Here is a 24,570-nt window from a genome sequence, read left to right as displayed (position 1 = left end):
CTCTTAGCGCTAAAATAAAACCTCATAGAGGCACATTGAGCTTTGTTTTAATAACTTGCTTATATCCGACATATACCAGTATATTAACTCGAGATGCATATATTTTTAAGAAAACGAACAAAGATCATATAACCAAATACTTTATAAAGAATTGCCAAAGACCAACCAGTAGTGAAACCAACCACACATGCATCTCAACTTACTACTATATGAAAAGACATAACAATTGATAAAGATAATAAGCATTACCAAATAACCATGTGCATCCATCCAATCAACAATCAGTATGCGAGTAACATACAAAAGGGTATAATCCATCAGAACAAACTTACATATAAACAATGTAATTTTATATAAAAAACGTAGTGAATCATACTTCATACTCCCTTTAAAAGCACGAGTTCGGAAAAATCTTTCTATGGTCAATATTACCTTTTACTATTTTAAATATTTTATTTATATCTTAATCTATCCTAATCATAATTATATCCTATCTTAATTCTACATGAACTATTATCTATATATTAACAATTTAAAAAAATAATATTAATTAAATATATAAAATATATTTATGGTATTAGTTTGTTAAGATAGAGAACTTATATGTAGCTAATATACTATAATACATAAAGTACTGCAAAAAACCTAAAAAGTTTTAATTTTGCATAAAATACCCTAAAAAGTTCAAAATTACAAAAACTATCTCGACATCTAAAAACTTAAAACAACAAACATGAAATCAAGAATTTAATAGCAGTTTGCGAAGAATTTAAAATTTGCGGTTAACATCTCAATATCTCAAGAAGTATAGAAACACCCTCCAAAGTTTAAATTACAAACAAGCACCTGAAATTCTAAAATTTAAAAACTTACAAACAACATAGATGAATTCAAAGGATTATCATAATGCACCTGAAAATTACTGACATTTCAAAACTTAAAATAACAAACATGAAATCAAGAAATTAACAACAGCCTCCGAATAATTTTAAAGTTTTTAATTAACACCCTCAATGTTCCAAAAATTATACAAACACCCTCAAAAGTTTAAATTATAAAAAACAATCCTAAAATTCTAAAAAATTTAAAATTTGCAAACAAGAAAAGATGGATTCAAGAGATTACTATCATGCACCTAAAAAGTTAAAATTTGCCGAAATTAACCTCAAAGTTACAAAAGTTATAGAAAAAACTCTTTTAAAATTTAAAAATAACAAAAAACTCTAAATTTTTAAAATTTATAATCAGTACACATCAAATCTGAAAACTATTAGTAGACCGTTAAAATTTAAATTTTTCAAAAATTAATCTACAGTTTTAACAATTACAAAAAGCAGCTACGAAATTTCAGAGTTGTAAGAAATATCGTGCTATTTAAAAATTATCACTGACACATGAAACATAGAAGTTACAACTATCAAACTTAAAAGTAATTTTTTAAAAATACTTCTAAAGTTTTAAAAATTATAAATCACATCCTCAAAGTTCAAAACTACAAAAAAGTGCTAAAATTTTAAAACTTAGCTAAGATAGAGCCTCAACCACTCTTCACCAACTCCAATGTAGATGTAGGGACAAGATTAAGTCACATCACTATCAAGTTGCTTGGAGCAACTTGGTACCAAGTTTCTTCATTTTTCTCATATATATATATATATATATATAAAAGCATACAAATAACAGTAGTTTAACTTGCGGACCTGCAGAATGACAATCCATTTCCTCATTTATCCATTGGCATAGTATCAGAACTTAAAAGCCAAAAAACCCTCTCGTTTTAGAATATGTAGATCAAGTTCAACGGAGCGGATCATCCATAATGTCGCTCAATCATGTGATTTTAGAGACGTTATAGGAGGAAATCCCCTCCTATGACAAGGATACCCATTAATCTCTCTCTCTCTCTCTCTCTCTCTATATATATATATATATATATATATATATTCCAATTTAAGGTTTACTATCCCTTTTCATTATCTAAAGATAGTCTAAGTTGATAATGGTAAACAAAAGTAATAAGAATTGATTAAAAATATCCGGTTAAGGAATAAAAATTTTAAAAAATATTATAGCTTAAGAATTATTGACACCATACAAATTAAAGCAACTGCATAAAATTTTAGTAATAAGTTGGAGAAACAAAACACATTAGTAACATTAATTAGTAGATATTTAAATCCATAAAAATGATAAAAGACTATAATATAATAGCTTAGTATTAATTGATTATAATTTAGAAACATTAATCTCTGATGTTAATAATATTTATAGGGTAAAAGAATACAATAAATTATATATGGAGAAACTATTAGAATATTCAGATATATTCTTCAAAAGAATCAAGCTATTTCTATTGCAAATGGGAAAATAATGGAAATAAAGCTAAAATTAAAAAAAAACGTCCATGAATCATTTGAATTGGCATTAACATAAGACATGTTTATTAAAAAGCACCAACTGAGTTACATTGAAGAATAATTTAATAAATTTATCTCAATCAAAGAAGATTTCTTCATGGAAGATATACGAAAAATTAGTAAGCATTCATAAATTTTATACTTTGTTCTTCAAATACTAAAAAAATTAAATACTAATATTATAATATAAAGCAATTTTGCAATAAAAAATACAGGTATTTAGTTTAGATCTTTGTGGAAAATGACAAGAATAGAGCAAATGTAATATTATTAACATAAGAGAAACTCTTATTGGATGCACATCATAAGAATCCATTATAGAGAAAAAAGGAGGTAGCTGATAATATTATTTAAGTAATAAATTAGGAACACAAAGAATTTGATATATATGAAATTAATATTTATTCTTGTTGAAATAAAAAAAATTAAATTCTGTATTTTAAGAAGTTTGTGTTGAACATCGAAAATACATTTAACTTATTTGTGAAGATAAATAACAAGATAAAAGATTAACGAGCCTAGGAAAGATAACACCATAAAAATATAACTCTAGCATGATGTCACAATCGAGTAGGTGATGAAGACACTACTCTAGAATTGCCCGATAAAAAGATAAAGGTGAGGAAGGATTGATCTTAGCTCAACAAAAAATAAAATAGAAGGAATAAAAGATAATATTTTCTGAATATTTAATAGAATAGTTTAATTATTTTGAGTGAATTTAGAAATTTTTAGAAGGGAGTTTCATGAGTTTTTTTAGTACTTTTATATGCTTGTGCAGATGCTTTTATCATATGAAAGTATACTAAAGCTAATATTAAATTTTAATTTATAATTTTTATGAAGTCTATTAATGATTTGGAACAAACTTTATATTTTCTTTAATTTGTATCCTTTTAGCATACTTTTAACCAATTATTTTGCCTTATTGGTTTTATATATATATTCTCCTTCCTTGTATAACACTGTTTCAATATTTTTTACTTCCATAACACTGTACTTTTTTAAGTAAAGCTTGGTATCATGTCAGTTAAGATAATATGAAAATTCAAATTAGCTTCAAATTATATTTATTTTCTATCAATTCAAATATCAACATGAAAATTTAAATTGAGTGTAGCCCATTTAAACAGACATCAAAGAAAATAAATAATTATAATATTAAATTTTAGAGATAAAAGTGAGTATAAACTATTTGTTTTCGTCAAAAGTTGATTTTGTTATGGAATTCATTATATCTTCGATCGATTACAACAAATTCGAAATAGATAGTCTTTTTATAAGACTTCTTTTACACAACAAAGTGAAAATTACAACTCTTGAGAAAATAATACAAGAAAATCGTTTATCGATTCTTATTTTGTGGGACTTTGCCTGTGTCGGGAGCGCTTTGACTCATGGACCACCAAATCACAGATCGTGAGGGGTTTAATGATTCTTCCTTCGTTTATCGAAGTGAGAATTTGAAACGAAGATCTTATCAAAGTAAGACGATCGTTCTTCTTAAGATCAAGTCAAAGCTCGAATCTCAAGGAATCACACAAAGAGTTCAAATTTCATTGTTCTCTCTGCTCCAATTCGCTCGATAAATGCTCGATCCCCGTCAGTAATGATCCTAGGGGGGTATTTATAGCCTCGGGGACATAACTGAAAAAAACTCAACAAACGACAAAATTAGGCTGGCGAGACAGTGTTTACTGTCTCGGCGGCCGGCGGAGACAGTGTTTGTTGTCTCGGCCTGCGAGACAGTAAATATTGTCTCGAAAAAAGCAACTGTCTGGCAGTTTTTATTGTAACTGCCTTCCCACGTTTTAAACTTCGTTATTTTAGCAGTTATTTACGTGATTTTCGCCCATGATGTTTTCCACGTTCCTTGGCAGTTAATGGACACATGTGTGGCGGTTATTTAGGGGTTTTTTGACCATTTTAAAGCTGTCTCGCTGGCGAGACAGTAAATACTGTTTTGATTTTTCTAAAACAGTATGCGATCAACTCTTGTGATTTTTTGAGTGATCTTCTCCATGTTTGGATATCTATTAGTATTTTTTGACGCCTACACTATTAAAGTAAAACAGAGGAACAAGTTTGACATATGAATTTTTTTTTTGTAGAAATTTTTTCTTTGACTTTTAGACAGTGTAGTCACTATATCACCATTCCAGCATAGAAAGGACCTCACTCTAAATGGCTTCAAACCAATATTTGAGTTGCACTGAAGTATATACTATTGCTACTATGTGTATATATTTTTTACGAAAATCATGTCAAAGCTTTTTAAATAGAAGAGAATATTCCAACATCTGATATTATAAAAACTAAATATAACTAATTGGATGATTAGCAAAAGAGAACTTACATCAGAAAAGCGTGAATAATAAAATAAAGAGGAAATGTAATGAAATTGCTAATAGTGCTACAAATAGTGAACTACAATGTAAAGTTAACATATTTTGTGGAGCCTAACTACTGGCTATAAGCATCGGGTTTCCATATATATACTTTATAATTTATTAAAAAAGGTTATATAATCCTATGTAATAAAATTGATTTAAAATATTAAATAGTAATATCGTTGTAATAATATCATTATTATGAAAAATTCTTCATGAATCGATATGTTCTTTATGATATATAAGCTATGCACTCCAAATTCTTGTATCTTTTATAGAGCCAAAAGGTTTGAATACGAGTCTCTAACATGTTGCTCTCACAATTGTAAAATCCACTTAGGAGATATGGATATTTCAGATGAGTTATGTATTCTAAATACAATACAATTGCCCTAGACAAGTGAGTTATAATAGCATTTTTTATTCACATCAATAGGGACCTTGCAGCAAAGGAAAAAATTTATATTTAGAGTATATGGCGAAATATATCATAATCTCCCTATTCTAATTCACAAGAAAATAAATTTTTATACCTTCAGTTTTACTTCTATGATACATAGAATGAGCTATAAAATTGAATGAAAATATTAGATAATATAAATATGAGTGAAACTTCAACTAAAAGTTAACGTGAGTATGAATCAAATATAACTAAAAGTTTAATGGACATATTAGAAGTAAATTCATATGCAAAATTCATTTACGAATTGAATGATCACCCATCTTTTGAAGACTTCAAGATACTAATAAATAGAGATGTTGTACTATATTAATATGTTTATAACTCACAAATAGTAGATCACGTGGCTATAATCTGGATTAAAGGAAATAATGATAATATTTTATTTGAGAGAGGGATTATTGAGATGATGATCAATCCCATAATTTTTTTATTTTTACTCTATTTTTATTAATTTAAATAATCATGATATTCAACCATGTGCATTGCACACGCATCTCAACTCATGATATTCAACCACGTGTATTACATGTGCATCTCAACTAGTCATACTCCCTTTAAAAGCACTAGTTCGAAAAAATCTTTCGGTAGACAAAAATACCATTGGAATTCAAATATTATTCCATTAAGTAAGATTAAGTTGATAAATTGATAAATTCTTAATGGATATACGTAGTATAAAGATAAAGATACAATTTAAATTAAAATGTAAATCTAAATAAAATTATTAAATACCAAATTTATAAATACCTACGAAATAAAGGGCATATATGTAAAAATTAAATAAATTAATGAGACAAATAATGTCTACCCCAAAGGTCGAACCCGGGAACAACGTAGACCAACAAATATACATAATGTAGATGAGATATTTACAAAATTCACCAAACAAATTAAAGAGGCAAAAGCCATTCTCAAAATTAAAAAAAATTAAGGAAAATAAAAAATCATGCTCCCTTTAAAAGCACGAGTTCAGGAAAAGTTTTCCATAGTTAAAATTACACTGTACTACTTTAAATACTTAATTTAAATTATAATCTATACTAATCATACTTATATCTTATCCTAAAACCCCATGAACTATCTATAGCTCAACAATTTAAATAATATTAATAAAATATATGAAATATCTTTGTATTATCAGTTTATTACATGAAGTATTACAAAAAAGCAAAAAAAATTGAAAATTATACAAAATAATCTCAAAAGTTTAAAATTACACAAAATAAAAAGCTAAAAATTTAGAACTTGGCAAAGAAAAGAGTAAATGTGTGATATTTTTTCATTAAGATATATAAATATAACTTATAATTTAAGCTTTACTATCCCTTTTTAGAATCTAAAAATAGTCAAGTTGATACTAGTAAATAATAATAATAATAATAGATTAAAAATATTCAGTTTAATAATAAAATTAAAAAAATATATATGATAGATAAAAAATTAATGTTATTGTATAAATTAAAGTAACTGCATATAATTTTACCAATATGTTAGAACACCAAAAATACATAAGTACCATTAATTGATAGAAGACTAAATCACAAAAAACTGATAAATAACTATAATATAATAGCTTAATATTAATTGATTATAATTTATAAATATTAATCTCTAATGGTAATAATATTTATTAGGTAAAAAATTATAAAGATTTATGTATGGATAACTATTAGAAAATTTAGATATATCCTTCAAAAGAATCAAGCGATTTTCATTTCAAATGGAATTTGGAACGTTCATGAATCACTTCAATTAACACTAACATAAGTTATATTTATAAAAAAAACACCGACTGAATACCCCCTGAAGAATATACTGAACAACTTTGTGCTCATCAAAGAAACATTCTTCATAGAAGATAAAATAAAAATTATTATACTTTGCGTAAGCAAAAAATATAAAACCGGACTTTTTATTTTTCTTATATAGTATCACGACCCTGCATGTTGTTAGACCCTAGAGGGTGGGGGGGGGGGGGGGATCCGATTTTATGCCAATTAAAACTAATTCAAATATTATTCTTGCAAGATAAATATACAATATGATATGAGCAAGAATATGCAATATGAACAAAGAGATATATCCTAGCAAAGAGGTATATGATAAAATATATGCAATGATATATAAACTAACACAATGGTGACATAATCAAACTACAAATGTGATAGGGCAAAATATACAAGAGTAATAGATAATTGGCGATATAAGATAAATGCATAAGTAAATGCGTCAAAAACAAACTCAAACACACTCAAATGATCACGGAGTTCGGACCTTCCGTCCAACGTTTCCGCTCCCCACTCCCGGGGAGAAATCCACTATCACAACCAGGTTTTTTACGCTTACCCGAATAACGTTTACACCTCACAATATCGGTTTTTAACGCTCACCGATCAACGTTCACACCTCACACTCTCACTCGGTTTTCTAGCTCACCGAAAACTTTACAATCTCACAATATAATAAATGATTTGTTCTCTACAATAGATGAGAACTCAATGTAGGCTCACACTCAATGTTACAACTCTCACCAATCCAAATAAATAATATATGAAAATACAATAAGCTCAAGTGGGTGTGTGTAAACAATGAGTGAAATAAAATCAACTAAACTCAAATGTAAATACTAGCTTAATAGAAATGATAATCAATAAATAATTATAAATAAAAGCTATAATTGAGTTTAGAAAAACTTCTCTAGATGACAGGAGAGAGAGAGAGAGCTGGATTGAAGCTCAAACAGCAAGTGATGATCTCTTCTAGCTATTGTGAAATTAATTTCACAAACTCAAACTCTCAATTGCTTAAAAGCCTTTTAAACAAACTTTAAACAAAACTTAAACCATTGTTAAAACATTCTAAAACTTATTTAAAACACTCTCATTATGTAGGAAATGATAAATACAATGGGGTATATATAGGGTAGAAGAAAACAACCCCAAAAAACTACTAAAAGACAAAAATCAGCAAGTTACCGTTACTGTGCAACGGTAACTTCGGTCGACCACGGTCGAGCGGTCGACCACGGTCGAGCGGTCGACCATGAGAAGCAAAACTGCAAAACTGCTCTCTGGACTGCTGACGGTCGACTGTGGCGGTCGATCGTACTGTAGCACGGACGACCGTGACGGACGACCGCACTTTTCTAGGTTTTGACAGATACTGGAATTTTGTATATCTGACTTCGTAAAATCAATTAAAAATAGTAAATCAAATCCAAAAATCATGAAATTTTTAGGAAAGGTTCTAGACATGTATATAAATATGTTAGAGAAAGAATTTCTGAAATATCACTTCCCAGTTGAGAGAAATAAATGTTTTAACAAAGATATATAGTTTCTAAAAAAACTGCTGAAAACTCGGTTTTGTAAATTCAATTGAAAATAACAAAACAACAAAAACTGCTGAAAACTCGGTTTTGTAAATTCAATTGAAAATAACAAAACAACTTCAAAATTAGTAAAACTTGGGAAAATATAACAAAACAACTTCAAAATTAGTAAAACTTGGGAAAATGTTTGTATATATGAAGATAAACATGTAAACGAAGAATTTTTTCAAATAGTATTTTCTAATTGTGAAAATGCATCAGTTTTGTAAAAACATGCACGGTCACATGCACGTACATGAACAAAAAAACTCGGTTTTTCCAAAAACGAGTTCAAACAACTTGGAAACAGTTTAGAATGGATTTGTAGACATTATACGAGATATGAAAATAGTGTGAACAAGTTTTTAATCCATAAACTTAATATTTTTCTAAATACAATAGAATATGAAACAAACAAAAGTGTATATGAAGATATATATTGTTTCATTAAACTAAATTATCCAAGCTTGATCTTGATCTTCAATAAGCTTGACTTGGTACACTTACGGAAGAAGCTTGAACTTGTATCTTTAACTTGAGTGTACATTGCTTCACTTCACTATTCGCCAACCTCCATTGAATATGATCGTTGAAGCTCTATTCCATCCATCCTCCAACATATTATTTTCCTAGAATAAATATAAAACACAAACACTAGACAAATAATATTAGATGTAAATTGTTTGTAAATCATCATCAAAACAAGAAGGCCACCTCCATTGAATATGATCGTTGAAGCTCTATTCCATCCATCCTCCAACATATTGTTTTCCTAGAATAAATATAAAACACAAACACTAGACAAATAATATTAGATGTAAATTGTTTGTAAATCATCATCAAAACAAGAAGGCCAACACGTGTGACTTTATTTAGGGGTATGACTACTAACAAAGGATCAAATCTTAAAGACATTATCAAATATAATGATGTAATAGCACTATTATAATTCAATATCTCTAAGTATGAAGGTAGTATATTTTATTAGTAAAATTCTTATTAAAGGCCACTAAATATAAAATTCACCTTATATTTGTCTCAAATTACAGAGGAGATATGCATGTCATCGTAAATTGCGTCAATAATATATATCAATCCAAAGATACAACATACTGAAGATATAAGAGAATAGTAAGTAAACCGAGCAAACATCCATATAACACCGTAAAAAAAATCTTACATGTTAAAGCTAATATGCAACGTTCTTTTAGAGTAAACTGCCGAGACAAAAACATCTCCATTAAGGCTCTTTATAAATGCAACAGAAATTTAAATTACTAATATATACAACCATTATAACATTTGAAAGAGGTATGATCTTAGAAAACCTACTCTAAAATATACAACCATTATAACATTTGAAAGAGGTATGATCTTAGAAAACCTACTCTAAAATTCATATAATTAAACCTAAGAATAATAAGAGGTATGATCTTAGAAAACCTACTCTAAAATTCATATAATTAAACCTAAGAATAATTTACCAATATAGAGACACACTATCGCACCTTTAAGGCAACGATAACTGACATTTATAATAGAGTTGAGCAGTGATTCTATGTTTGCAAAGGCTACCATAAGAAAGTGGATAAATATATTAATAATAAATGTCCATATGATAAATGTTGTAGAATCGCCTATGATTTAGTACCAAAGTTAAGTGTTATCCCTTCTTCATGAAATAAATATATCATAATTAAATATTAATATTATAATCTAAAGCAAATTGACAATGAAAAATTTAATATATTTAGTTTAGATCATCCTGGAAAATAACACATACAAAGCAAATATAACATTATGACACAACAGAAATTCTTATTGGATGCATAACAGAAGAATTAATTACAAAGAAAAAAGAAGTAGCTACTAACCTTATTTAAGTAATAAATTAAAAGCATAAATTTTTTTATATATATGAAATTAATATTTATTCTTATTGAAATAGGAAAAAAATCAAAGTCCGTAATGTCAGAAGTTTGTGTTGAATATAAGAAATATATTCATCTTCTTTGTGAATTTAGACGAGAAGACAAAAGATGAAAGAGCCCAAGAAAAGATAACATGCTCCGGTCTCATATCAAAATCGATGTAGATGATGAAGACACTACTACTCTAGAATTGGCTAGGAAAAAGATAAAGATAAAGAATGATTGATCTTGACTCAATAAAAAATAAAATAGAAGTAACAAAAGATAATATTTTGTGAATTGTTATAGAGTAGTTTTATTTTTTAGTAAAATTAGGAATATTTAGAAGGGATTTTCATAAACTATTTAAGTGCTTTCATATACATATGTGGATGCTTTTATCATATAAAAGTGTACTAGAGTTAGCATTAATCTCCAGTTAATGATTTTTTCATTAATCATTTCTGTCATTTTAGCCCATTTTAAATCAATCATCTTGGCTCGTTGGCTTTATTATTCATCTTCCTTTATAATGTTATTTTTTTAAGTGTTTTCATTTTCATAACACTATACTTCCTCAGGTCAAGCTCGGTTTCATGCCGATCCAAATGAAATGAAAATTTAAATTGGCTTTAGATTAGATTTATCTCCTCACAATTCAACTATCAGCATAAAAATTTAAACTGGATGTAGCCTATTCAAACAAACATCAAATAAATAAATAATCAAAGTATAATCAAGGAACAAATTTTAGTAGAAAATAAACAAAAAACACTTAATCAAAGTGAGCAAAAATTATTATCAAAGAATAACCGATGAATAAATTTTAGTAAGAAAATAAACAAAAAAATACGTAATCATGTTATTCAACGACATGCATTAGATGTGCATCTCAACGAGTAAAAATAAAAAAATCGAAGTATTGATTTTAAACTTAAGGTGATTTTGGATTTTTTAAAAAATCCCCCCCCCCCCTTTATAAAAATGATGTTGGGTGAGAGAGTACAGGAAATCCTACATAGAACTAAACAATCTCTCCCTCCGAATTCCTCCAAAACCCACGCTCTCCTTTCTCCCTCTTTCTCACGCCTTCGGTGAATATTCTCCTCTTAAATCCTGGCAGCGACGACCTAGGGTTTTTAGTACTCTCCCAGCACACAGATAACTCCGCTCAGTTTTCAATTTTCCTCCCTCTCGCTCCGCCCCCCCTCGTCTCTAGTTAGTCGATTAATTAATTAAGAGAAGACGCAAGAAATTGGAAACCCTAATAAAATCTGGTTAGGGTTTGAATCCGTCCTCACATACAAATCCAGCAGCAGCAGCCATGGATGATGAAGCGCGCGCCATTCACTTTGACTTCGAGGGCGGCCTCGAACGCCGCCCCTCCCCCTTGCTACCACTGACCCTAATCCTCCATCCGCATGCCCGCCGCCGCGCCGCAGCCAACCCTTGATCCCCTCCTCCGATCCGGATCCAATCCGTTAGCATCCGCAGCAGCGGCCGCCCAGACGGGCTCGAGATCCGTCAACAACGGCGACTCTCGCTCCTCGCGGGCGGCGGCGGGGGAGGGGAGGGAGCCAGCGGCGAGTCTTTCCGGCAGACGGTGTGGCAGGCACTGCTGAGGAGCCTGTGCAATGAAAGCAGACGCTTGTGGGTTCCTCCACCAGTACGACAAGGCGAGGATGCCCGTGTGTCGGTTCTTTCGGCTGTATGGGGAGTGCAGGGAGCAGGACTGTGTTTATAAGCACACTAATGACGATATCAAAGAGTGCAACATGTGAGTAAAGCTTCTTATTTCCCTCTAGCTGCCTTTTTTTTTTCCCGCCGTCTTGAGTATTAGCAAACATTGGTTTCAAGAGTTATAATTAGGATTTGGGAGTATCTATCTTTGATTGGCCTCTAGCATACAGCTTGCATTTAGCTAGCTTGTGGCTTTTTAGACCAACCAGTGTCCGGGTTTTTGCACAAATTAGACCGCTTTTCCATTCGTGGGTCCGTAAGCAAATCAAATTACTCAATTCTTGTATCATTCCTTTTTCATTTCAGTGATATTTACTAGTTGAAGCCCTACTCATTTCAGTGATGTACTATATCCCTTGACATGCTACTACTACCATTCACTTGCACTCTTAACAGTATATCTGCTGCGCATTACAACTTCAAGCCTTTAAGTCTAGGTTTTGGAACTGCATACGGGAAAATTATATTCTATGTTTATATTTTATAAGAAAGAATGCTAGCAGAAGGATGTGCGAGACAATTCTCAATGCTCCTTCTGGACTCCATCCACACTTGCCATTGCCCATGTTAACCTCAGTCCTTCCATGATGCGGTCCCACCTCTTATCACTGGGCCAGTCTGTGGTTATTCACAAATTTTTGACTATCAATTTTTTGGAGTAAGATTTTTTCCTTTCTATTTCTTGGTGGTTTTTATCAATAACAGCTATGTAGTTAAGTCAGCTGACGCAATATGTGATTTTTGAAGTTCTGTGCCCAAATGCTAATTATTTCTGATACAATCTATAACCTGCTCTATGCAACTACTGAAAGCCAATTTTTTTAGCATTTTCTTTGCTATAAAAATTCTGCAAATTTTCACTCTCATCTAATCAGAGACCTTAACTATTAAATCTGTTTATACATGCGTGTGTATATACATGTATGTATGTATATATACATATGTATGTGTGTATTTATTTATTTGTATTTTATATCCTAATGTTACCTCTGCTGCAGGTACAAATTGGGTTTTTGCCCAAATGGGCCTGACTGTCGTTATAGGCATGTAAAACAGCCTGGACCACCTCCCACTGTAGAAGAAGTTTTTCAGAAGATTCAACATTTGAGTTCATTCAACTATGGTTCTGGAAATAGATTCTTCCAACACAAGAACACTGGATATAATCAACAAGCTGAGAGGCCTCAGTTTCCTCAAGGTCCAGCAGTGGCAAATCAGCCCACAGCAGTGAGGCCACCCACTACAGTTGAACCACCAAGCATGCAACAGCAACAACCGCAAACACAGCAGTCTCAACCTCAACATGTTAGAGAGAATCAGGTGCAGAGCGTGCCAAATGGCTCATCAAACCTAGCCAATAGAGCTGCTTCACCGCTTCCTCAAGGGCAATCTAGGTGTGTCTGGAGTTTCTAGATTTATCTGTCTCAGGTTCTGTAAAAATACTTCTTGTAGCATTTTTGTGGTGAAATATTTTCTCAAAAGCCAGCTTAAATTTGTACTTAGCTTCTGTGAGACCTATACTAGTTCTGTCTGGAGCTTATATATTTGGCATTAGCTTGATATTTTGTCTGGAAATCGAGTGAAAAGCATATTGTTCGAATTTTTCTACTGTTGTTGACTATTATTATATTGGTTGTCATTGCTTAAACAGTTTTTTCATAGAAAATTAGTGTGACAAGCATAGGGAAGACTAATACCATTCTAATGTGATATGCTGATCTGTAGCGTATAGGAGTCCGTGATCCCTTGAACCTTAAGTGGTCAGGAATGTTGATGATAATGATATTGCTGTAAGCAATAATAATGTATTATTCTTCTGTTCCTATGTTTTCCATGTTAGGTGCGAGTCGCACCACTATTACAGGTGTCCTTTATTAACGATAATCCATTTTACCAAGCAGCAGTTATGTATTTACTCTTCAGTACTGAAACATGAAGCTATTTTAATATCAATGTGTAGATATAGTTGTAAAATAATTGTCATATTTGTGATGGGTCAATTAAACAATAAAGGTGGAATGAGAAAGCTATAGGCTAGGTTATCCGTACACTTCATCCGGGCTCCCTTATTCGTGTCCGAGACTTTCCGTATCCGTGTCCACGTGCGGCATCCCTTGGACACTTCTTAAGTATTTACATACATTTATTCAGCTGCGTACTCAATTATATAATACACTTTTTAGTTTAAAACACTTTTGATTTACTACTTGGAGATATATCTTGCACTTCACCTGAAATTTCTGCAACCCTTTGGATCCGAGTCAGTTTGTTTAAGCCCATACCTGGTTCATAAGTATGATTTTAAAGGATCATTTGAATATCTAGTTCAAAAACGAGCGGTTTTTCAATTTATAATCTACTCAATAAAAGAAACATAAATATGTTATAGGGATTTTAGTTCTCATAACATGTGAATGAAAAAACAATATTGATTTCTTATAAAATTAGTTTCATTATGTATAGATATAGCCATGTCTCCATATCCTACCTTTTACAATTTCGCCGTGTCCCATATCCGCACCCGTGTCCGCACCCATGTCCATGCAACATAGGCTATAGGTCATCTTTCAAAAGATCATGGAGTCTAAGCAGCTTGTAGACAATCTGAGGCATAGGTTAGACCTGATGCTCATATGCATAACTGCTTTTGATTTAGGTTATATCCTTAATAGATGATAGATGGTTTAGACTGTAGGAGTCATAATGGCCTTATAACTGAGCTATTCATTTATAAATATTTACTTTTATTCATTTTGATTAAAGGGTTTATTGAGCTAACAGACTTTAATTTTCTAATAATTTATTCCATTTATATTCCTGTCTATCATCTATTTCTACCACACTGGTGTATGCTTTTCCCCAATTTTGCTATTCCATTTGGATGACTTTGACTGAATGCAGTCCTTGTTTTCTGATAATCTTTTCATTTTTGAAACATTAAAAACTAGGTATTTTATTGTTAAAAGTTGCAACCGAGAAAATCTGGAAATTTCTGTTCAGCAAGGTGTTTGGGCAACCCAAAGGAGTAATGAAGCTAAATTAAATGAAGCTTTTGAATCTACAGAGAATGTTATTTTAATATTCTCAGTCAACAGAACTCGGCATTTCCAGGTAGGCATAATCACCAGTCTCTGCTAACTTTCCACAAACCTCATATAATATTCTTAAAAAAATTGTTTTAGTTTGGTACATCTATATACTTTATTGCACTTGACTATGCTGAACACATAAATATCTAATGTTTTTTGTTTCCTCTTTGATTTGTTAAGGGATGTGCTAAGATGACATCTAAAATTGGTGGGTTTATTGGTGGAGGGAACTGGAAGTATGCACATGGAACAGCACATTATGGCCGGAATTTTTCAGTCAAATGGTTAAAGGTATGTTCCTTCTGTCGCAATGTCATTGCATTAAAGTCAGATGTGTGTTTGTATGGATGCTGGAAAACTTTTATTGGTTTACTGATCGTTGGTTTAGAATCTCACATCAGAAGCAACCTCAACTCTCCCTAACCCCCACACCCGCGCCCCTCACAATAAAAAAAAAGAAAGAAAAAAAAAGAGGTGGAGAAGAAGAAGAAGAAGAAGAGAAAGAAGATTAAAAGGAAAAAAGAAAAAAGAAAATTCTCAACGCCACTAGAAAGAAAGAAAAGAACACACGCTCTCTTTCCTTTCCCTGTAAATTTTTTTTGTAAGCCCTAGATGACCCTATATGATTTTTGATTTTGCAATAACTTTTACATTATTTTGCAAATTATGTACTCATGTGCAAGCAACAATCTGTTTTCAGTGTCAGTAACCTCATTATGCAATGTCAACAATTATATTGTTATTATATTGTTCTTTCACTTGATTTTCTTCCATTTTCTGAAATAAGCCGAGTTCTTAAACTCTTGTAATACCAAGTTGCTCATCGGGTCTGCTCATCTAAACAAGGTTAACTTTGTGGCCTGAGGTTTTGTGATTGATGAACACCATATAAATTTTGAATAAAATTTGACCTTACCTGGTAGCTTGGGATCTCTCATTGATAAAAAAGTACTTTTAGGCTTGTGTAAACATGGTCAACATCAATTTTCTCTTCCTCTCATCTATGATGACCATACACGTGAGCTAGACCTCCTTTCTTTGTCAACTAATTTTAGCCTAGTGTATGAGGGGTTGAGGTAAACCCCATCTGCACATAATAAGGCAATGTAAATTCTAATGTTATATCTGAAGCAGAGTGAACAAGTTCACTGGAATCATGTGCAGTAGCTTAGGCATCACACCAAATTGAGAACTCAATAAAAACTCTGTATGGATATCATAGCATTGGCTACCGCTCAATATAGCTTTGCATGGAGGCGGTTTTTTAAACTTACAGAGCTAGGAGGCCAATAATCTTTTTTGCATTAAGATCTATCAACCTTGCTTGCAAGTTGGGCTTTGTCGTTTGGAACATCCAAGCCTGATACTATCTTGCACACCAAATCAATATCCTGTCTGTTTGAATTTGTCTTCGAGAAACCGTAACTCCTAGTTGTTAGCAAATTGTTAGCAAACTAAAACTCATATGTATAATGTTTTTTTTTTCAGATGCTAAGATTACACACCTGATAGTTTGATAGCTTTATTCAAGGGAGAAACATGTGCTCCTAGGCATGCAAACAATTGGTATATGGATGACAAGTTCATGTGCATCTGCACAAAGGCTTGACTTGAACTTATAGTTAACAAAGCCTTCATACTGCAGAAGGAGTCTGCATGTGGAGGTAACTGCGGGCGTAATCTTGGGCCAAACTTTTCAGGCATTAATGAAGAATGCTCACGGTGTTTGATGAGAAAGATGATTGTAGCTAATACACATTTTCTTGCAAAATTTGAAGAAAGAATAACGTCTCTTGTGAACTTAGTATTATTAAATTTATGGATTTTCAGATGATGACAGAATCCAAGTTATTTACATTTATCTGTAATCATATTTTGGAAATTAATTAATTTCTCAGTGCTCGGTGGTTTTGTACTCTTTTACTTTTTGTAAACTTTTGGATGTTCCTTTCTTAGTTGTTTAATGCTTTTGTTTTGAGTGGCATTGCATGAATTTTCCTTTTGTTAGTACATGTAGTCCTTTGTTTGCTGTAAAAGACATATATCCTCTCTATACTGACTCCATGTTTTGATTTTTAACTCCTAGCTATAAGAATTTCATAACATTGTTTGTATTGCAGTTGTGCGAGCTGTCATTCAATAAAACACATCATCTCAGGAATCCATATAATGACAACCTACCAGTGAAGGTATGATATTGATATCTCAAAACCTGAATTGTCAAGGCTCTTTTTAATAATGACAACCTACCAGTGAAGGTATGATATTGATATCTCAAAACCTGAATTGTCAAGGCTCTTTTTAACAGTTTATTTGTGTGCCATATATCTACATTACCATGCATTTCTATTTGAAGAATCCATATATTATTTGAGACAATGCTTTTTTAGCTATTTGGATGGAAACATAGTATGATCATTATGAAAGAGCGACCATTTGCTAGAAAAATATGTGAGGCTTTTATGTTTGTAAGGTACTCAAAATTTGGATGAATTACAATTATATAGCCATCCTGTGTAGTAATACTAATTTATTATTATCATTATCAATGTTTTCACTTGCTAGAGAGGGTGATGCTACTTTACTATTATGTAGATCATTCCTGCATACACTATGATGTGTTAGAGTTGACTGGGCCTGATATTACAGCAGATGAACAAAGAATTTCTTCAAGTAATCTACATTTTACAAGCATTATCAGTGATTATCTGATCATTTTGTTCCATTTGACGATATTTTGCTAGTATTACTTTCTAGAAAGGGCAGCCTCTGGGTTCTAAGCATTTAGCCGACAGGGTGGTGGAGACTAAATTATTTTCGTTTAACTGGAATTTAAAAAAAGATTTGAAAACGCCAATTGTATTACTATTGGATATGCAAATTTTTATTGAATTTATGTACTGGCAGATAAGTCGTGATTGCCAGGAGCTGGAGCCTTTTATTGGTGAGCAGTTGGCTTCTATGCTTTATCTTGAACCAGATAGTCAACTCATGGTATGTTTTTTTAATTTATTATTATTATCATTATTATTTTAACATTTTGTTACTTCCAAACAGATCATGTTTGTTTTTTATGATTGTCTCACTCATTTAAGACCCCATCTTGGCATTTTTAATTTGTGGTTATCAAATGGTGGATAGAAGCTTTAGGATTTTGGCTGGCGATTGAACATGTGAAGTTTAACTATTAAATTACTAAGAACATTCTAAGATATACATCATATTGATGTCTAAGAGACTTTCTGTTTTATGGATCAATCATTTACTATGTAGTACCATGGGTACTTCCATCTGGAGTCGTACCCATTTCGTACCCGTACCCAACACCGGAACTTTAGTGAAGACTCCTTGGATATTTGCCTACACTTATTCAAATGCACTCAATTATATAATACATGTTTTAAGTTAAAGCAGTCGTTATATACTTCTTGGATGTATATTCTACATTTCACATGCAAATTTTGAACCTCATTGGCCATAAGTTTGGTTCGATTCAGTGCGTACACACTTCAAAACTATAATTATAAAAGGTCTTTTGGATATCAAGTTAAAAAACGAGCAATTTTGTAACTATAGATCTGTATTATAAAAGAAACATATAAATGTTATGAGAATAAATTTTATTTAATAGCATGTGAAATGAGAAAAAAATGGTCTCATGTAAGTTATTATCATATATGCATGTATGTGTAGCTGTGTCCCCGTATCCTCCCTTTACAAAATTTCCATGTCCAGCACCCGTATCCGTGTATCTTAGATCATTCATCATGGGGTGAGACTGAAGGATAGTTATCATTTATCATCAGGTAAAACTGGATATTATAGGATGAAGTACCACTGTGAGTATTATGTGAAAGTAGCCCTTAACCTGGAATTTTATAAGACAACTGACATCTATAACCATCTTGCTCTATGCTTCAGCATGGTGGCAATTTGGAAACATGTCTGAAAAACAATTATAGCTCAAATAAAATGTTTAAGATGCATGAGTGGCAAAATGCTGTACGACTGGAAATGGATGCATGCTTAAGTTTGAGGTCAGCCCAGTGGCTTCAGTTGAGGATCATTTGATATGCTAGAGGGCCAGGAGTTATTGTCTGGAGCAACCGAGTTTTTTTAAGAGGTTTTTTGGGGGTTTTTTTTGGTGTGTGTGTGTGTGTTGGGGGGGGGGGAAAGAATATGAACCAAATATGATAGTTGAAAGGAGGCGGATCTTAACAATGGAGCAAAAAGAACCTAATGTAGTGAACCATGAGTTGATCTCAAGATCTTGGCTATTCATTTCTTTGTGCTGCTCCAATCAGTTATGAGCCATGAGTTGTTCTCATTGTTCTAGACTGTACTATGATATGTTGAGCATCAATGTAAATTTTTGTGGCATATGGTGCTCTCCTATGCGAAGATGGAAGTTAACATTTTAGTGGTTTCTTATTTTGAATAAAGTAGGAGGGGGGTTTTAGGGTTTTCATCCTAGCAACCATCATTAAGGGGAAGGAGAGATTGCTATTTTTTTGACAAATTTATATGAATTTAATACATAATTTTTATCAATTATTATAATTAAATAATTTAAACATTAGCCAAACGCCTAGGCGTCTAGGCGCCGGCTTAAACGCCTAGTCCGCCTAGCGCCTTCTTTAACATTGCTGCATAGTCAGTCAAAAGTAGGAGGGGGGTTTTAGGGTTTTCATCCTAGCAACCATCATTAAGGGGAAGGAGAGATTGCTATTTTTTTTGACAAATTTATATGAATTTAATACATAATTTTTATCAATTATTATAATTAAATAATTTAAACATTAGCCAAACGCCTAGGCGTCTAGGCGCTGGCTCAAACGCCTAGTCCGCCTAGCGCCTTCTTTAACATTGCTGCATAGTCCAATTTCAGTTAAACCGAGCCACTGAAGGTCTAGAGTAGGCTTGCCAAGTTGATAAGTTGATACCATCTTGGGCTGTGACATGCATTGTCAGGCCTTTCCTGTAATGCATTTCAGGTTCTTCCCAAGAATAGTAGAGGGCAGAATCTATTTGTTTTATCACTGTTTCTTCATTGTTCCAATATTCAAGCTATAACTGAGTTTTCTTCTTTTCTAGTGGAAAATTTAAATAAAATGAATTAAATTGTGGATCAGGAAATGTTAATAGCTGCTGAATCCAAGCGGGAAGAGGAGAAAGCAAAAGGAGTGAGCAATGACGATGCATCAGATAACCCAGATATAGTGCTGTTCGAGGATAATGAAGAAGAAGAAGAAGAAGAAGAGAGTGAAGAAGAGGAGGATAGCATAGGACAGGGTGGGGCGCAAGGGAGAGGGAGGGGGAGGGGAGGGATGATGTGGCAAGGCCACATGCCCATGGCCCGTGGAGGAAGGCCATTCCTCCGTGGGTTTCCTCCTGTAATGATGGGCGGTGATGGGTTTGGGTACCCTGACAGCTTTGGGACACCAGACATGTTTGGTGTTCCTCCAAGGGGGATGATGTTTGGAGGCTATGGCCCTAGATTTGGCGGTGGTGACTTTGGTGGAGGTGGGATGATGTTTCCTGGTAGACCTCCCCAGCCTGGACCTGTCTTTCCAATGGGAATGGGGGGTATGATGATGGGAAATGCTAACAGGCCACCGTTCATGGGCGGAATGCCAGGAGGCATGGGTCGGCCTGGTCGACCATCACAGTTATCGCCTTTCCTCCATCCTCAGCCACCACCACTACCTAACAACAACAACAACCGAATTGTGAAGAAGGAACAGAGTCGAACGGCAAACGACAGCAGATATGAGGTAGCAACTGAAGGTGGTGGCGGGGATAAGTTTGTGGGATCAAGGAGCAGTCTTCAAAATGAGGAGAGCGAGAGCGAGGATGAGGCGGCACCAAGGAGATCAAGGTATGGAGAGGGTAGTAAGAAGAAACGATGGGAATCTGAGGCTGAAGCAGGTTCAGAACAGTGGGAGACACCGGGGCCTGAGCCTCAGAATCAATGAGGACGATGGTGCTAAGAAGAAGAAGAAGAAGAAGAAAGACTAGTCTGAAGTAACTTCAGAATCAACGAGGAGAGGCAACAGCGGCTGAACCAGCTCGAAACAACGAGGAGAGTTTTCTTTGGAATCTCTCGGATGTTTTTTTATAAAAATTTTCTTTATAATGTAATATTGTTCATCCATGTCATTCCATCATGTGCTTGGGAGGTTGAGAGACTGTTCATGGTTTCTGACTTTCGAGGGGATGCTGTTTACAAACGTGATAGATGTGTATATTACTGCCTATGGCATGAAGCGACCAACCTTAATATACAATGGAGCCTATGGCATGACAATATATTATGAAAACTGTAGATGTTACATCGCATGCAGGCAAACTCTACCGGTAATGGGAGAAACTGTGCAGTAACTTCCCACTTTTTGATTTACTGGGTAACGAATCGTTGTTTATGATTCACAACAGAAGCATTGCCGTTCAAGTTTTTATTTTTATTTTTTTTGTGTGCAACTTCTTCTTTCTAACAAATTTCTTTGTTTTTTTTCCTCTGCTAATTAATAAACTCGAAAAAATAAAATAAAATAAAATAAAATAAAAGCCCTAACTTAGCAGAGTCAGGTCGTGCAAAACTGGATCCTAACAAAGAGGTGGAAAAGGAGGATATCAGAGCTGAAGCCATGCCGGCATTCAGATAAAATCCTCAACTTTGCTGGAACGTATCTGGAGAAATTCGATTCATGCAGATAAACTGTTGCTGTTCAACATTTCTTATCAATTGGTTTTTGTTTATTTTTCAGTAATGAAAGAAGAAGCTGACGACAGTGATGAGTTCCTGTAACATCAGCAGAGGAATTGTAATCAATCCAAAAGGAAAGGCAAAACCTGAGGGGGCCGGGTTAAGCTTCAATCCCTCTCCTTTTTCTTCTCCTCTATTCTTCCCCCAAATTATATTAAATACATTTACATATATACTATATATTCATATGAGAATTAATGGATCCATGGGTAACAAATACATAGGACAGAGAAACGGTGTTAAGAAATAAATAGCATGGAGTTTCCGCCGAGCACGAGCACAACCCTGAGCCAGCAAAAGAAGAGCATCACGAAATCCCTCAGGGCGCAACATCAACGACATTCAGCCACAACAGAACCACTTCCGCTGCATCCAAAAATTCATCAACAAAACTAACCTGTTACCGAATGAAAGCAAACATGCTATCCAGGGAGTTTGATTATCTTGACTCGATCAGATTAAAATAAAGAGGTCAAAAGTTTAGGTTTAAGGGTCTTCGTGGCCATATCCTCCGACTACATTAAGGTTGTTTCTCTGTGGTTGTGCAACTACAGCTGGGTTGTTGTTGGTCTTCTTTTCATCTCGAGCTTTGTTGAATATAACTGTGAACCCCTCGGCTGATGCAGGATTGTTCACATCCCACTCTCCAAATTTGGGCAGTGGTCGACCCTTGTCCTGCTCATGTCACACATTTTCTCAGAAAGGGACAACTTTTATTATTATTATTATTATTGAAATGAAAAACAAGCATTAAATATATGAGAAGAATGACATCTTTTTTAATTCGTTGATATACGATGCATGCTACAAGAACTAGCAACCCAGTTTGTTCCAAAGAATCACCTAACATAAAAACAATTTCAGCTTGCCCTACAAATATTTCATGATGATCTTCTTTTCTATTATTGGAAAGACACGAAACGGAGCATGACACTTGTTTCATTATAGAGCGACAATGCAGCTAAATACACAGTACGCATAAGGAGAGAACTCCCTGTAGTACAATCATGCTCGGAATTTATTAGAAAACTCCAGTAGCATGAGAGGTCGCAAGTACTTATCATAGGTTGACACAAATGTTGGGTTAGTATTATCGAAGAGCATACCAGCCATGTCGCAAGCACTTATCACAGTTTGATGCAAATATTGGGTTCGTATTATCGAAGAGCACGCCAGCCATCTGAAACGGAGATAACTAACTACCGAGAGGAAAATGTATAAAACTGAGTATCCGGAGTACATGCCTTACAAATGCTTGCCCCTTCTATGCAAGCCTGTAGGGCTTTCAAAGTAAACGATGCAAATTCAGTTTGTTAATTTTCTGCGCCTGCGTATATGCCAGGCACTAAGCATCGGTAAATAGAAGGGTAAGAAGGCACAGGCATGCCCGGTATTGTTGAGTAAGGGTACAGGAAAGTATTAATCGTGTCCACAAATTAATTAAGAATATATATAAATGTCCAATCATTATATAATAAATAAATGAATTGCGTAATCATAAAGGAAATGCCGATTCAAGAGCAAAATCGTATTAGAAATTAGCCATTGCCTATTGGATTGGATGTTCATTTTTGAGAGAAGGCATCAAAGCTCCAAAGGTCTTGGAAGATAAATTAGGCATAGATATCAGCCCGAAGAAACTACTCACAACCCAGGCATTTAATTATTCTTGAAGTTCATTCATAAAGTACCATATCGTAGGAATCCTCACGATCAGAAACATTTCGCGAAACAATTATATGGGAAGAGTGTTTTTCCTTTTTCTTTTTTTTTGGGCGGGTGGGGGGTGGGGGGTAATTCGCAAAGATTTGCTAAATAATGGAAGGAATTGCATTAGAAAATGGAACAACGTGAAATTAATAGGTATCTTTATTTACTTCTGCAAAGTTTCATGAGGAATTGATATATCCCTCATTCATATCATTTGAGATAATATTAGGGAGCAATCAGATGGGAGAAGACCACCAAAAAAAAAAAAAAATTCCCCAAAATCGGACCTACCTAACCACCAGTTCCCCAAAATTAAAATTCCCAACAAATGCAAATTGATCCAAGGCTGCATCTTCACCAAATTTCCAATTCTAAGCAGAAAAAAACGAGTTGAGAGAATTCTCTCAAATTTAAGTAGTTTTTTTCCGCCGTAACTAAATCAATGTATTCCGGGGTTCACGCATGCTAAAAGGCAAGGAAAAAAAAAAAACTTTTTCCGTAAAATGGATCGAAAAAAAAAAACATAATATAATTGGTTAAGACGTTAAAAAAGAAAAAGAAAAAGGAAGAAAGAAGGGTGGGCAGGCACGTACCATTGCCATTATGGATAAAAATGGGGAGAAAGAGAGAGAGAGATTTGGAGATAGAAGAAGAGAGAAAACGGATCTCCCTTTTTTTTTCTTTTTTCTTTTTATTTTCTTTTTCCTCCCTTTCC

The 24,570-nt window shown here is 33.3% G+C and overlaps 1 protein-coding gene across 1 annotated transcript; it reads left to right on the top strand.

Moving 5' to 3' along the window:
• On the top strand, positions 12,148–21,718 carry LOC109844492 (zinc finger CCCH domain-containing protein 45). The gene is made up of 7 exons (XM_020413547.1): positions 12,148–12,327; positions 13,289–13,684; positions 15,239–15,401; positions 15,560–15,670; positions 17,500–17,568; positions 18,287–18,373; positions 20,512–21,718. The coding sequence occupies exons 1-7, from the start codon at positions 12,185–12,187 to the stop codon at positions 21,352–21,354; spliced, it is 1,812 nt and encodes a 603-aa protein (XP_020269136.1). The 5' UTR covers positions 12,148–12,184; the 3' UTR covers positions 21,355–21,718.

This window comes from Asparagus officinalis, chromosome 6, assembly GCF_001876935.1.
Source record: "Asparagus officinalis chromosome 6, Aspof.V1, whole genome shotgun sequence".
NCBI lineage: Eukaryota > Viridiplantae > Streptophyta > Magnoliopsida > Asparagales > Asparagaceae > Asparagus > Asparagus officinalis.
Note: the sequence above shows the minus strand (reverse complement) of the source record. Positions and strands in the feature narration are given on the sequence as shown.